Here is a 16,105-nt window from a genome sequence, read left to right as displayed (position 1 = left end):
GTTAAATACCCTGCCTTCCTTACTCTATTCCTCCTTATACATGTTGTAGTACACTTCATGCTAACACTAATATTTCTACCATGCACAACATTCCAAAATCCCTACTCATAAAGTTCCTCCGCTTGTATTAATTATGGGTTTGGTACGGCAGTTTTCCTCCTTAAACCTACAGAGCCACCCACGCAAACCCGATCCACCTTGGCTCTCCTTAATATACCATACTTATCGTTACATCATCCACAATACCTTCCTCAACCCTCTGTACTACAAGACAACAGGCATTGAGGAGGACGCCATTACAATATTGTTCCATCTCTTGTTCCAGGATTCAGTACTACTAACGCCAAAGAAGTGAGGCAAGTTTTGGAGTGAGCGTGCATGACATACAACGGACACCAGACTGCTACTACTGCCGGTGTTGCCAAAGGAACAAGAGGAGGAAAAAAGGAAGAGGGAGAAGAAAAGGATGATTCTTGGAGACGTACCAATGAAGTTCTGAAGGTTGGCCACAGATCTTCATCACTGGTGTAGTGTATTTCATTGACCATTTGTAGATTGGGTTGATAAATTTGTAGAATTTGTAGACAGTTGTAGATATGTAGCGGGTATGTTTTTTTGCAATGCCTTATCTACACCAGCAGAAAACGGTAATATTTAGAAGTTATGCATAGCATTGTAATAGGAGTGTACGGTGGTAGGAGGTGTGTAGTGTCAGGAATCTTGCCTCGTGTGTATGTTAGCAGGGAATGGTTGTCTAGAGCCATTGGTGTGAATGATCGGGTAAAAGGGATGTGTAAGGATGTGGGTGTCAGCTTTGTGGATGTATGGGATAGGCTCTATGGGCGAAGGGATTTGTATGCTAGGGATGGTGTGCATCTGAGTAGGAAGGATGTGGATGTGCTGAGTGGATGTCTGGAGGGGGGAGTTGGGATGGAGTGTAGGGGGTGAGGTAGGAAATGCATTCCAGAAGAAAGATGCTAGACATAAATTAGATAGGATAAACAGAGATAGTGAAAAGATTAGGAAAGATTTCCAGGTGCAAATAGGAGAGAATAAGATTAGGATTCCAAATAAGGAGACAGCATCTAGGAAGGTAGCTGGACTTAAATGTTTTTATGTAAATGCCAGGAGTCTTAGGAACAAGAAGGACGAGTTATCTAGTTATATAGTTGAGGAGGACTTAGATGTTGTATGTGTCACAGAGGCATGGGTAAATGAGGAAAAGTTTAGGAAAATAGGAAAGAATATGAAGTAGATGGATACATTATGTATTTACACCAGAGAATTGGTAGGATAGGTGGAGGAGTAGTTATTTATGTAAAAAATCCTTCATTTCCAGTCAGGTTAATGGTATTAAGGTAGATAACAGAGTAGAGTCCTTATGGCTGGATGTTAGAGTAAACAAAAGTAAGGTTATTAGAGTAGGAGCTTTTATAGACCACCTAACCAGTCAGCAGAGGTAGACAACCTTATGGTAGATGAGATAAATAGGGGGTGTACTAGTAAGACAATTATCTTAGGGGATTTTAATCTTAAGTCAGTAAACTGGGAGAGGATGGTAGGAGATGCTAGTGAAAATAAGTTTATGGAAAGTTTTCAGGATAACTATTTAGTGCAGATGGTAGATAAACCTACTAGGGGGAGGAAGGTTTTAGACATAGTACTAACAAATATTGAGCATTGTTTAAAGGAAGTTGAGGTAGGAGAGACTTTAGCAAACAGGGACTATCATATAATTAGATTTATCATTAATTCCAGTAGGGATAATATAATGAATAAGACTAGAGTCCCAAACTATCAGAAAGGCAATTATGGTAGGTTACGTCAGTTATTAGGAGAGGTAAACTGGGAAGATAGTTTTGGAAATAAAACTGCACAGGAGATGTGGGATATTTTTAAGGTTGTAGTAAAGGGTATAGTGATGCAGTGTATCCCTTACAAAGATATAAGGCAGAGAAACAGGAAGCCATTATGGTGGACTCATGAGATAGGTAGCCAGATCAGAGAGAAGAAGAGGGCATACAGAGAGTTGCAGAAAAGTGGGAAGATGTAGATTTGATTAGGTACAGACAGGTCAGAGATGATTTGAGTAAGGTTATAAAAAAAGTAAAAGGCAGGCAGAGATAAAACTAGCTAGAGCTGGGAGTAAAGATCCCAAAAATTATATAGTTATTACAAGGTCAGTGATAAAAGAAATAAGGATAGGATTGGACCACTCAGAAAAGATGGTGTAGTAGTGGATCAAAATGAAGACATAGTAGAATTATTGAATGAACAATTTTCTTCAGTATTTACTAGGAAAGAATAGGAAATCCTGTTACAAACAGTGCGACGAGTAGTTTAAGAGCTTTAGAAAATATTGATATAAAACCGGGAATTATTAGGAAATTTATTCTTGAACTAGACGATAGGAAAGCTAGTGGTCCTGATGAGCTACATGCCAGAGTACTTAGGAGGGTGTAGACAGTATTTCTGAAGCACTTAAGTTAATCTTTGAAAGATCACTTAGGTTTGCTGAGATACCACAGGACTGGAAGTTAGCTAATGTTACTCCAATATTTAAAAAAGGTAGGAAGGATGATGCGAATAATTATAGACCGATCAGTTTAACTAGTATAGTATGTAAGATACTAGAGAAAATCATTAACGGTAGTATTTGGGAGCATTTAAATGAGAATAGATTAATTAGAGATACCCAACATGGCTTTAGATCAGGGAGGTCCTGTCTTACAAATTTGCTCGATATCTTAGAATATATTACCAAGGAGTTAGATGATGGAAATAGCATAGATGTTATATATCTAGATTTTAGCAAGGCGTTTGATAAGGTACCGCATAGGAGGGTAGTGTACAAATTGAGACTACATGGGATAGGGGGTAGGTTAGTTGATTGGATTAGTGAATGGCTTTCTGATAGGAAACAGAGAGTAGTATTAAATGGGACAATGTCTGAGTGGAAGGAAGTGGTTAGTGGGGTACCCCAAGGATCAGTGCTAGGACCTCTTCTTTTCTTGGTGTACATTAACGATTTAGATATAGGAATTAGTAGCAAAGTATCAAAGTTTGCAGATGATACTAAGATAGCATGTGCAGTACAGGGTGAAAAGGACAATTACAGAATACAACGAGACCTGGACAGGCTGATAGCATGGGCAGACAGGTGGCAGATGGAGTTTCATTCTAAAAAGTGTCAGGTTATGCATTTAGGTAAAGACAACACAAACTTTAACTATGAGATGGAGGGATGTTGGCTAGAGGCAGTGGAGGAAGGAAAGGATTTAGGAGTAGTGATAGACAGGACTATGAAATTTTCAAAGCAATGTTTAGAAGCAAGAAATAGGGCAAATAGGATCCTGGGTTTTATAAATAGAAATGTTAGTTATAAAAGTAAGGAAGTGGTGCGTAGCTTATATAATTCCTATGTTAGGCCCCATTTAGAGTATTGCATACAGGCCTGGTCACCCCACTATAGGCAGGATATCAACATGTTAGAAGCAGTTCAGAGAAGAGCAACTAGGATGATACCAGCATTAAAGCGCCTGGAGTATAGAGATAGATTAAAGGAATTAAACATGTTTTCATTTGAGAGGAGATGTATAAGAGGGGATATGATAGAGTTATTTAAAATGTTCTCATATACAAACTACATAGATGTGAGATCTTTCTTTACCTTAGAGGAGGGAAGTAGGACTAGAAATCATGGCAGGAAGATTAGAAAGCAAGGCTGCAGGTTAGATAGAAGAAAATATTTCTTTAGTCATAGGGTGGTACACTTCTGGAATGCATTGCCAGAGACGGTTGTAAATAGCACTAGTTTGACAATGTTTAAATCCAGATTAGATAAGCACTTAAATTTATTAGATTTATAATTATGTATAGTGCTGCATGATAGTTTTTATAAGAAATTTACTATAGTTAAACAAGACATGATCCCCATGTATGGGGATCACAGATTGTAGAGAAATTCGCTGCAGGACTTAGCCCTGTTAATGGGCCAAATATTTAGAATTAGTATATAATGTATTGTGTACTTGTAAGTGTATTTTTAAGTACTGATGACGAGGTCGCTGTGCGACTGATACAGGATAACCTAGAAGGGCCCTGGTGGCCCTTTGTTATCCTATTATTTATGTTATGTTATGTTATGTTACATATGTATATAGTATTTAAGGAAGGAGAGTGTAGACTAAGAGAGGAAGTTAACCTCTTGGGTCACGATTCCTCTGCTCATCACTCATTCTTCCTGTTGTGAAGCACAAAGGTATTGTTACGTGTTTCCCGAGATGATGTTTTGTGAGTCTTTCAATGCAATACTTAATTTAAGTGTCTGGCCAGTGTCTTGTAACGTGGTGCAGTTTTTGTTACTTGTATTTATTTTTCATACCTACTGATATGACGATATCTTGTGAATGATACTCCTATATATTTCTAATGGCAACACAATATCTCTTGATATAATAAAATGCATAATGTATCGACTTGTTTTCCTATCAGTTGAAAGAGATACAAAACAATATCTGGTTTGCAAGTGAAGCGAAATTAATCAACAATTTGTTGCATGGCGCCACGGCGTCTGAGGTGATATGATGCCACAATATAGTTGCATGGAAATACTAGAAGTAATGTGTAAACTGACACACTCCCGTTCATGATGGCGAAGGTGGGCAGGTGTGGGTGTTGGCGGTGCTGGAGAAGATATTTACATGCTTGAGTGTAGATAGATAGATAGATAACTTGGTAATTTGATAGGTTCATTCATAGGGAAATGAAAAACATTTCGATGGTGTATACACTGCTACAACAATAAACTTATCAATCAATCAATTAAACATCAATCGGATTTAAAAGGCGAGTGATTAGAGGGTGGTGATCGAGACTCCCGAGACAGGTTTGCTCTGCGTCACTCGGAGGGATAAACGGTCAACGGGGCCCTATACTGATTAGCCTGTGTGTTAGTCAAGCCAATTACTTCGTCTAGGAACATTTGTAGCATGTACAACAATGATTTGGCGATCTTTTTGCGGCTTTTCAAGGTGGATCTAGTGACGTAGAATATTTCCATTTGGCAACTCCCCACCACGTCCACCACCACCACCGCCGCCAGTGACCAGACGTCCTCTTCCTCACCAGACACGAGATCTGGGAACACGGTGACCGCCCCACTTGCCCCACCTAGTCCACCAGCTCCACCTGCTCAGTGAGAGGGTGAGTCTATTAATAGAGTGGAGGTAACAAACATGATGAGACAGTGATGGGACGGTAATGGGGCGGATATTTTAACTTAATAGAAAGCTGTATAATAATGCACGGAAGGGGTGACGTGACGTGTGGGAGTGAGTGGATAGTGAAGGGTAGTTAATTAATGGTTCCACAGTGTCATTAGTGATGGGACGGTGATGGGACAGTGACGGGGTTGACAGGCTGTACTAGGAAGGTGTGTCGTGCATTGAAGGAGTCACATGTGGACAGTTAGCGGTAAGGTAGTTAATTAGGCGTATGGTAGTTATAATGCGTGGGGAGGGTGGTGCCTGCTTTAACAAGAAACACAAGAGGGCATGGCGAGGTGGACTGCTGGAAGATAATTACACTGAACTCTGCTTTATGTAGTGCATCAATCACCACCACAAGATGGAGACACTCTTTGTAACAGTTACACGCCGCCACCTGACACTTCTAGTAAACACCTCTCTCTCTCTCTCTCTCTCTCTCTCTCTCTCTCTCTCTCTCTCTCTCTCTCTCTCTCCTCGCCTGCCAGACGTCAGTTTTCTCCGGAACACATGGATCTGTGTGTCTTGAGTCACTTCATTATATAGTGAGGGCGGCTGTGGAGGCGTATGGGCTGACTGGGGAAGCTTGGGCGTGAGCATGCATGGGCGGGACAAATATGGGCGGCAGTGGGTGTGGAGCTGTTGACGCCGCCCATAGCTTTGTGTGTGTGTGTGTTTGTGTGTCGTGATTCTCTCTCTCTCTCTCTCTCTCTCTCGTGTCGTCTGGTCTGGTCTCCTTGCTGTGTCTCGTCTTGTTGACCTGCGTCTGAGGTGATATGATGCTACAATATAGTGGCATGGAAATACTAGTAGTATTGTGTAAACTGACACACTGCCGTTCATGATAGCGAAGGTGGGCAGGTGTGGGTGTTGGCGGTGCTGGTGGAGATATCTACATGCTTGTGTGTAGATAGATAGATACATAAGCTGGTAATTTGTTAGGTTCATTCATACGTAAATTGACAACAGTTCGATGGTGTATACACTGCTATAACAATAAACTTATCAATCAATCAAGTAAACATCAATGAGATTTAAAAGGCGAGTGATGAGAGTGTGGGGAACAGCGGGGGAGGGGGAGGTGGAGAGGAGACGAGCGAGGCTCCCGAGAAAAGTTTGGTGTGCGTCACTGACAGGGATAAACTCTCCGTGTCAAGGCCCCATCACACCAGAGGCGGTCCTTACTACGCGCAGCAGGTTCTCAACACGTTCATATAATTTTTGAGGACGTAGTGGAGACGTGATGGAATTGCGAAATCCCTCCACTGCTACGTATCTACCAAGCCTTTAGTGCGTACGTCCCTTGATATCCCTACCATATAACTGTGTCCAATCGGATTTAACTACGGTCATAACACGCATGTGATCAGGCTCCCGCCACGCTCACTAAGTTTCCGCCACGCTCACTGGGTTCTTACCACGTGCCCAACCAGCGCGCAATACGCTCACGTGACGCAAGCAGGAAGTGCTGCTTCCTGTCACTTCAGTTCTCGCCTCTCTTCTCTCATCAGTGGTTCTCCAGCTCTTACATCATTATATTCATTATCCTCATAACGTCATGCTGCCCAAATTAACTTCTAACTTTCCATCAGTCTGTGGTAATGACCAAACTGGAGCGACTTTTCAAGGTGGAGCTGGTGACGTAGAATATTTTCAATTGGCAACTGACCACCACCACCACCACCACTGACCAGACGTCCATTTCATCACCAGACACGAGACCTGGGGTGGGGGGAGAGGGAGAGAAAATGTTGTGCTCTGATAAGATATTCTTATTTTTCCTCTTTCTTCTATTCTTTCCTGTCCTCTTTCTCACTCACTTATTCACTCACTCACTCACTCACTCTGAATCCTGTCCTCCACTACCACCACTACCACCATCAGTTCATTCCTCCACCACGGTACAGAAACACGTCTTGAAGGAAGGTTAGTCCGCCGCCCAGAGTCACCTCGGCTGTCTGGCTGGCCACCCTGCGTGCCGCGGGACCAGAGGAGCGGTGGAGGGGCGGCGGTCGGGGTTGCGGGTGTAACACTGTGTATGAATATTGTTTGTGTTTTAATTAAGGCGTGTACACACTTGTTGCATTTCCACGTATCGGATCACCGTTGCGTAGCAGTGTTGACAGGATAGTGCTTCACCGTTGCGTGTCAAAATATGACACAAAGTTACGCAACGGGTTCGATCCGCCATTTTTCGGTATTTTGGCGTCATCTCAAAGGAATGATACACAACTCACCAACCTTCGTGTGTGTGTGTGTGTGTGTGTGTGTGTGTGTGTGGACAAGGAGCGTGGGATCGTCCAGTTGCATGTTCAGTGTTGTCGTGGACGGGCATGAATATTTTTTGCAATTTTGACCCCAATTGCAGACAAACTCAAAATCAGTTGTGTGTATCCTTGTCACGTTTTGATACAGTTCCGTCACATGCTGGAATTTCAAGTCAGTCAACACAGTATTGTTTCATTACACATACATAGAGTGTAGACACCCACCAACTCCGTCATTCATTTTTCCTTTTATTGATTTGATGTTCATGAATAAAACTAAACGTGGCCACAGACAACTGCACATTTACACTCATGGCTACGGTCAGGAACAAACTGAATGACACTGTTGCATCACTCAACGATGATACACCACGCGGATAGGCAAAAATGGGTACAATACCCTGTTGCACCGTAACGCATTATAAGGTGATACGCAACGATGAAACGATGCGTGGAAATTCAGTAAGTGTGTACACACCTTTAGAAAGTGTTGGTGGTGATGATGTCAGTGTGCTGTGTATTGGTGGTGGTGGTGGTGATTGTGGTGGTAACTATTGATGGTGTGTTTGCTTGTTTTGCATCGTGAATATTGATTGATTGAGTGGCTGAAAGATTGACGGATTGATGGATAGTTTGCATGTCTAACTAATAGATTCACTGACTGACTGACTGATTAAATGAATAAAATACTAACTAAATGACTGACTATCTGGCTGACTGACTATTTGGCTAACTGACTGAATGGGAAGATGCGGGAACTGGCAGTGGTTGTGGTGGTGGTGGTGGTGGTAGTGGTATTTATATGCTTGTGTGAAGATAGATGGATAAGCGGGTAATTTGATGGGTTGATAGATATGTAAATAGACAGTTGGGCAAACAAATAGATAGATGGATAGGCAGGCAGATAGATAAGTCAATAAATTCGTAAATAATTAACAATATAGATGTGTATGTAGATAGAAAAAAAGTCTATATTCCTCTACTTAGTGTCCTGTTACCCTGGTTTATTGTCAGAAATACTCGTATATCAGGCGGTAGAAATGGATAATGAGAAAAATAGTACAGTCTGCCTTTTAAGCACCTTGTTTATTGCCTCGCGGGATTTGCCAACACTCGCTGTACAACAAGATACAATTTAATATTTCCTGCTTTGACAAATAACAAAAGCTGGACACGATAACGAAGAGGAAGATGTCACAATAACCAATAAATCGACATGTTGTATTTGTATAAGCATAGCGTCTCATTAATAAGAGATTTAGTGACAGATAGTTATCATAAACATATATACATGCGTCCTGACTTCACAGATAACCTTTTGCTACGGCAGTAGTCTCTTAGCGGTGGTGGTGGTGAACACAGTTGTGGCGGTGGGCTATACTGACCCATGCACACCCACACCCAGAGACACACACACACACACACACACCCACACCCAGAGACACACACACACACAAATAAAGTGAAGTGTTGCTATATTACCGACAGTTTTCAAGGAGCACCAAGAGGCAATCAGTATGAGAAACCGTTCAAGCCTTCACCACACTGCCTAATCTTCGTCTATTAAAGGTATTTATAAGGCTATTCACTTAATGTTAGGTTTTCTTTACATATGAGAGTGAAAACAGTACGCAAATATTTTCAAGTAATGGTATAAGGAGCATAAAAAGAGCAAGGCGTCTGTATTACCCTCTCATATTTGTTTCCTTCACTTACCCTCGGCCAAACATGTGTCACAAGGTAGCCACCAGTCTAACATTTCATTTAGTCTAGTCAAAATTTCTCTGTGTGGCTTAATTTTGGTTTGGTGAGATGATAAAGGCTATATATGGATGTCCCGCCGCCGGTGTTGCCTCCAGGCCGCTTCCCCCCCGACGGTCCCCTAGCCAACACCCTACACCCGCCCTCACCCACCCGTCACCAGCCTGTTGGGTCAAATACTTTTTTTCGAATATTTCCTGACGCTAATATTACGCTTCCATGGTATGTTTTTATGGTTTCTATAAATGTTTCGTTGTGTTTGAAGTGTGTTCCGCGCCTGTGCTGGGTAAATATGTGGCGTTTAGTGGTGTTTTATGGCGTATGTTAAAGGCTTTTTAACGCTCAAAATTTCCCACCTGGAGTTTTGAGCTTTTTCATTTCAAGGTATAAGTGGGCCATTATGGTGTCAAAAAGTCGGTTATACTCTTTTAAGCGTGAAATCAATCTATTGAGTGAAATATGTGGACTTTGAAATGGTGTTTGGTGCTGTTGTATAAAGCTCTTATTTTTCTTTATTTTATTTGCTCACGTTTCTGCTTCTCGGTCTAACACGCTGTAGAATGCCCTGAAAGATAGCTCAGACTCCCTGAAATGTGATAAAATACACGCCAAGTGAAAATGGCTTGACTTTATAGGACGTTTTAAGAGATTTATGGGTTAAAATGTTTTTGTACTTTTACCGTACTTAATTTAGACCTTTTTTTAAAAACCAGTTAAGCTGGAGATATTTTGATATTTTGAAAATTAGTTTAAGTATTTATCACGTCATAAAATAACAAGCATTTGGCCGTGGCTTCGTTTTTTGTAAAAGTCATTTTTGAAATGAAATGATTTACGTAATTTAGCCGAGTCACCCCCGTTCCCGTTCTCTCTCGGATGACCACAGCTCACCCAAGTAGTGGCTGGCGCCAATTTTCCAAAGCCACAGTTCGTCGATATTTTGCCTAATATCTAGTGATTTCTACGTGTTTTCGTGGGTTTCTAGGTTCAGATGTTTAGATAATTGTAGCAGAAAGAGGAAGAAAGTTGAAATAAAGGAGGATAAAGAGGAAGAGAGGAGAAAGGGAGGAGGAAGAGGAGCAGCAGCAAAGCCATAATACTTAAGTCACCCTCCTTTTCCTGAATATTTTGTCTAATATCTAGTGTTTTGATGTGTTTCTAGGCTCAGACGTGTGGATGGAAGGAGGAGGAGGAAGAAGAAGGAGTAATAATGGAGAAGGATGAAGAAGAAATGAGAAATAAAGGTGGAATAGTAGAAGAAGCCAAGGTGTAATATTTAGGTAAGTGTATTAGCATGTTTTGAGTGTGGTTTGGGAGAACTTTGAGGGATTGGTTGGTGTTCTGAGTGGGATTTGGTATTATTATGAGTGTTATAAGTGGTGGGGGGGAGGTTAGTGGTCTTTTGGGTGTGTGTGGGGGATATTTCATTAAATATTGGGTGTTTCTAGTGAGTTTGGAGGTATTTTAACCTGTTCTGTGTTTTCTTAGTGTGTTCTGGAATGTTATTGAGATTTTAAGAGGGTTTGGGTATGTGTGGTTTGTCGTGGGTGTGTGTAAGAGTGAATTGGGCCTATACAAGGATTTTTGAGTATGTTTTGAGGCCCTCAACAGGCTAGCTCAGTGTCAGTGGGTCCTTATAACAAGTGTCCTTTATCATTGATTACCCGCTTCGTTCCCAGGTGACGACAGGCAGAATGAGGTGGACGTGGCGGAGGCTGTGGGCGGTCAATTCACGGCGCAGATTACCTACACCTTGCACCACACTGACTGCCCGCCGCTGTTCACTAAAGTCGGGCAAGCCTGTGTCTCCGTGTTCTGCCCTGGATATAGGAGTAAAGGAAATTGTGGTTTTTGTTGTTGTTGTTCTTGTTTTTCTGTTAAGATTTGTTTGCTCTCTCTCTCTCTCTCTCTCTCTCTCTCTCTCTCTCTCTCTCTCTCTCTCTCTCTCTCTCTCTCTCTCTCTCTCTCTCTTATCTAGTGTAGTGTAGTGGTGTTCACTACATGTGTGTGTGTGTGTGTATGTCTAGGGATGATATTGGTAACTTGGGTGTCTGTAATGTGTTTTGGGTGAGCTTTTTATATTTTGAGGTGTTGCAGGGTGTTTTGGGTTAGTTTTGAGTGATTTAAGTTGTTTGTGTGTGTGTCAGTTGTGTATGGTGTGTTTTGTGGTGTGGTGTCAGTATTGGTGCATACTGTGTGCTTGTAGTGAATTGTAAGTGCGTTTATTGGTTCTATGAGGTTTTTCATGTTGGCAGTATCCAAGGGGATTTGACAAAGCTAGGTTTAATGATTTCAAATTGTTGACCATTATAACAGGTTCAGCAGTGTTCCAAATTGATATGGACAGTAAACTGAACAATTGTTTTGGTATTCCCCTCCTCTGACTAACTAATTCAGCCTCTTTTTCACCGCCGAAATGTTGAATCTCCTTCTCTTTTATCGTTATTTTCATGCTAACTGTTCTACAGATCTTGCTATCTTTATGCCTCCCCTCGTCCTGCGGCCTCGCTTTACAAGGCTTTCTTCTCATCCCTATTGTGTCCAACTTCCCAACGCAGGAGTTAACCAGTACTCTCAATCATTCATCCTTTTCATTGGTAAAATCTGGAACTCCCTACCTGCATCTGTATTTCTGAATTCCTGCGACTTGTCTTCTTTGAAGAGAGAGATATCGAGGCATTTCCTTCCTTGTTTTGGCTGACGCTTTTCCACTTTTTAGAGAGCCAGCACTCAAGTGGGCCTTTTTTTTTTTTTTTTTTTTTTTTTTTTCTTTGTTTCTTGCCCTTGGCTGGCGCTCTTCCTACATGAAAAAAACCTCTCGGGACACAAGTCCTCTGCTCATCACTCATCATTCGTCGACGTGTTATCATTGTACCACACGGGCTGGGATTTTCATTGAAGGAAAACTCTCTTCCAAGTCAATTTTACATATATTTCAAATAAAGTAAAGTACATTCGAACAAAAAACGATGAAAGTGACGCGGCACTCTTAACCAACAACAGAGAAACACTCTCTCCTCACTTGAATACACGACTTAACTCCACATAATGACACCCTCGATTATATTAACACGAAATTCCACTGCCCTGATCACATTACCCACCTGATCAGAGACCCTCGCTCACCGTGACGCGTCCACACCCCACCAATGTCCGAGTAGAGAGTGCCACTCACTCCCTTCATCCGAGATCGCGGCTTTTCCTGCCCCATACTCAAATCTACTGCCCCGCGTGCCAATTCACGCAATGTTAAATACCCTGCCTTCCTTACTCTATTCCTCCTTATACATGTTGTAGTACACTTCATGCTAACACTAATATTTCTACCATGCACAACATTCCAAAATCCCTACTCATAAAGTTCCTCCGCTTGTATTAATTATGGGTTTGGTACGGCAGTTTTCCTCCTTAAACCTACAGAGCCACCCACGCAAACCCGATCCACCTTGGCTCTCCTTAATATACCATACTTATCGTTACATCATCCACAATACCTTCCTCAACCCTCTGTACTACAAGACAACAGGCATTGAGGAGGACGCCATTACAATATTGTTCCATCTCTTGTTCCAGGATTCAGTACTACTAACGCCAAAGAAGTGAGGCAAGTTTTTGGAGTGAGCGTGCATGACATACAACGGACACCAGACTGCTACTACTGCCGGTGTTGCCAAAGGAACAAGAGGAGGAAAAAAGGAAGAGGGAGAAGAAAAGGATGATTCTTGGAGACGTACCAATGAAGTTCTGAAGGTTGGCCACAGATCTTCATCACTGGTGTAGTGTATTTCATTGACCATTTGTAGATTGGGTTGATAAATTTGTAGAATTTGTAGACAGTTGTAGATATGTAGCGGGTATGTTTTTTTGCAATGCCTTATCTACACCAGCAGAAAACGGTAATATTTAGAAGTTATGCATAGCATTGTAATAGGAGTGTACGGTGGTAGGAGGTGTGTAGTGTCAGGAATCTTGCCTCGTGTGTATGTTAGCAGGGAATGGTTGTCTAGAGCCATTGGTGTGAATGATCGGGTAAAAGGGATGTGTAAGGATGTGGGTGTCAGCTTTGTGGATGTATGGGATAGGCTCTATGGGCGAAGGGATTTGTATGCTAGGGATGGTGTGCATCTGAGTAGGAAGGATGTGGATGTGCTGAGTGGATGTCTGGAGGGGGGAGTTGGGATGGAGTGTAGGGGGTGAGGTAGGAAATGCATTCCAGAAGAAAGATGCTAGACATAAATTAGATAGGATAAACAGAGATAGTGAAAAGATTAGGAAAGATTTCCAGGTGCAAATAGGAGAGAATAAGATTAGGATTCCAAATAAGGAGACAGCATCTAGGAAGGTAGCTGGACTTAAATGTTTTTATGTAAATGCCAGGAGTCTTAGGAACAAGAAGGACGAGTTATCTAGTTATATAGTTGAGGAGGACTTAGATGTTGTATGTGTCACAGAGGCATGGGTAAATGAGGAAAAGTTTAGGGAAAATAGGAAAGAATATGAAGTAGATGGATACATTATGTATTTACACCAGAGAATTGGTAGGATAGGTGGAGGAGTAGTTATTTATGTAAAAAAATCCTTCATTTCCAGTCAGGTTAATGGTATTAAGGTAGATAACAGAGTAGAGTCCTTATGGCTGGATGTTAGAGTAAACAAAAGTAAGGTTATTAGAGTAGGAGCTTTTTATAGACCACCTAACCAGTCAGCAGAGGTAGACAACCTTATGGTAGATGAGATAAATAGGGGGTGTACTAGTAAGACAATTATCTTAGGGGATTTTAATCTTAAGTCAGTAAACTGGGAGAGGATGGTAGGAGATGCTAGTGAAAATAAGTTTATGGAAAGTTTTCAGGATAACTATTTAGTGCAGATGGTAGATAAACCTACTAGGGGGAGGAAGGTTTTAGACATAGTACTAACAAATATTGAGCATTGTTTAAAGGAAGTTGAGGTAGGAGAGACTTTAGCAAACAGTGACTATCATATAATTAGATTTATCATCCAGAGATAGCTACCGAGCTATTAACAGACTTCTTAAGTCCGGTGGTCAACATGACTGGATTTGTCCAGACTGTGAGAATTATAATGAAACACCCATGCCATCTGGTAAGTGTAATTCAGTTATTATAGTTTACTATTTCTTTATATTAGCCATACCTAATAAATAAAAATAAATAATAATAATAATAATAATAATAATAATAATAATAATAATAATAATAATAATAATAGTAGTAATAAACAATAGGTTTTCCCAGTAGTGGGAGCCCCGGGCGGGGTATGTAAATAAACACAACTCAACATCAACATCAACCTTTTGTTTTCTTTTACAGAAAACCCCTTTAGTGAACAGAGTTCATTAGAGTTTGGCCACGATCTACACCCTATTGCCGAATCAACTGCTGTTCGTGAGAGAATTTCTCTTGATGCACCAACATTGTCTACTTCAACTGAGAATTTGACAGCAGACACATCACTTGTTCAGTCTAATGGTGTAGGCCTACCAGTAGAATTCAATGTTGACGAGACTATTGAAGATGTTTCTCAGCGACTGGAGACTTCCATCCAGCCCCAAGCAATTCCTGCTGACTTACCAGAGGGCAGACCAATTCAGTGGACTGTATGTATATACGGTACTACTTGAACAGTTGGCTCCTAGAAATATTTTGATATAGTTTATTCTTAGTAGCCGTTCCAGGCAGTCCTCCAAGAATAAACAAGCAAAATTGCACGAGCTGTGGCTGAAATACGAAAGTCGAGAACTTACAACGAGTGCTTTCCTCTCAGAGTGTGTACCTTTGGTACCTTTATAAGTTCTTTTAAAGTTTTAAGATATATGACAAATAAATATCATGGTCTTTTTATTAATCAATTCATTTATATTTTTAGTAAATAAATATTATGAAGTCTTTTTATTCATCAATTCCTTTTAAAAACCACTTAATAATGAGTTAGCTGTTTTTAATGAGGAAAAGGATCACCAGCGTAGCAACAAACATCTTTATTTTCATTTTGTGTGTGTGTACGAAACGCACCCTGTTATAGGTACGAAACGTCGCTCTGCATGTATACGAAACGTCGTATTTATGTACGAAACGACGTGGTTACGAAACGACGGGTGTACGAAACGACGCTAACCCGTTCCTTGGTGCATTAATAACCTCCACCACCTCTGTCACGGCACTGTCACCTCTATACAGGCTGAAAATATAACGGCACTCCAGTGAGGTCAACCATGTGTCTTGGCGGGAGGTACCGACGCCATCATCAGCTGTGGCTCTTTAAAGGAATTCACTCTTTTCTCCTTCCCCGCTATCAATTCCAATACTATGTCCTTGTATGTGTTAAATTCTCACTGTTTGAAAATTATCACGGAATTTTGTGTGGAATATTCAGTGTTATTATGGTTTTAGTTTATTTAAGGATACAAGTTGCCGTGGGGAGCTTCAAAATGTCGACATTACTACACATTACATTACACATTACATTACACACAATATATAAACCTAATAAAAAATACAAAAAAAGAATACGAAACAACAAAAATGACACATAATCATTTAGAAAAAACAAAACATGATAAACAGTGAGAGATGAGTGATAAAATATCGACATTACAAATCACGACATTCAAAACCAATAAAAAGCAACACAAATAAACAAATAAAAAAAAATATACAAAATGTGTGTGGTGTGTGTGGTGATAGAGTGGAAGAGAGCAGTGTGGTGTATGGTGTGTGGTGACAGTGGTGTGTGTGGTGATAGAGTGGAAGAGAGCAGTGTGGTGTATGGTGTGTGGTGACAGTGGTG

At 41.0% G+C, this 16,105-nt stretch overlaps 1 protein-coding gene across 1 annotated transcript in view; it reads left to right on the top strand.

The window, feature by feature from the left end:
- LOC123506171 overlaps nucleotides 1–15,132 on the top strand; it is a 19,285-nt gene extending 4,153 nt beyond the window's left edge. The window contains exons 3-4 of the mRNA XM_045258086.1: nucleotides 14,301–14,401; nucleotides 14,629–15,132. Coding sequence (XP_045114021.1) covers nucleotides 14,301–14,401; nucleotides 14,629–14,939 — 412 coding nt within the window. The 3' untranslated portion in view covers nucleotides 14,940–15,132. The remainder of the gene's footprint in view (nucleotides 1–14,300; nucleotides 14,402–14,628) is intronic.
- Nucleotides 15,133–16,105: the final 973 nt, after the last annotated feature.

Source organism: Portunus trituberculatus, chromosome 19 (genome assembly GCF_017591435.1).
Source record: "Portunus trituberculatus isolate SZX2019 chromosome 19, ASM1759143v1, whole genome shotgun sequence".
In the NCBI taxonomy this organism is placed as follows: Eukaryota; Metazoa; Arthropoda; class Malacostraca; order Decapoda; family Portunidae; genus Portunus; species Portunus trituberculatus.
Note: the sequence above shows the minus strand (reverse complement) of the source record. Positions and strands in the feature narration are given on the sequence as shown.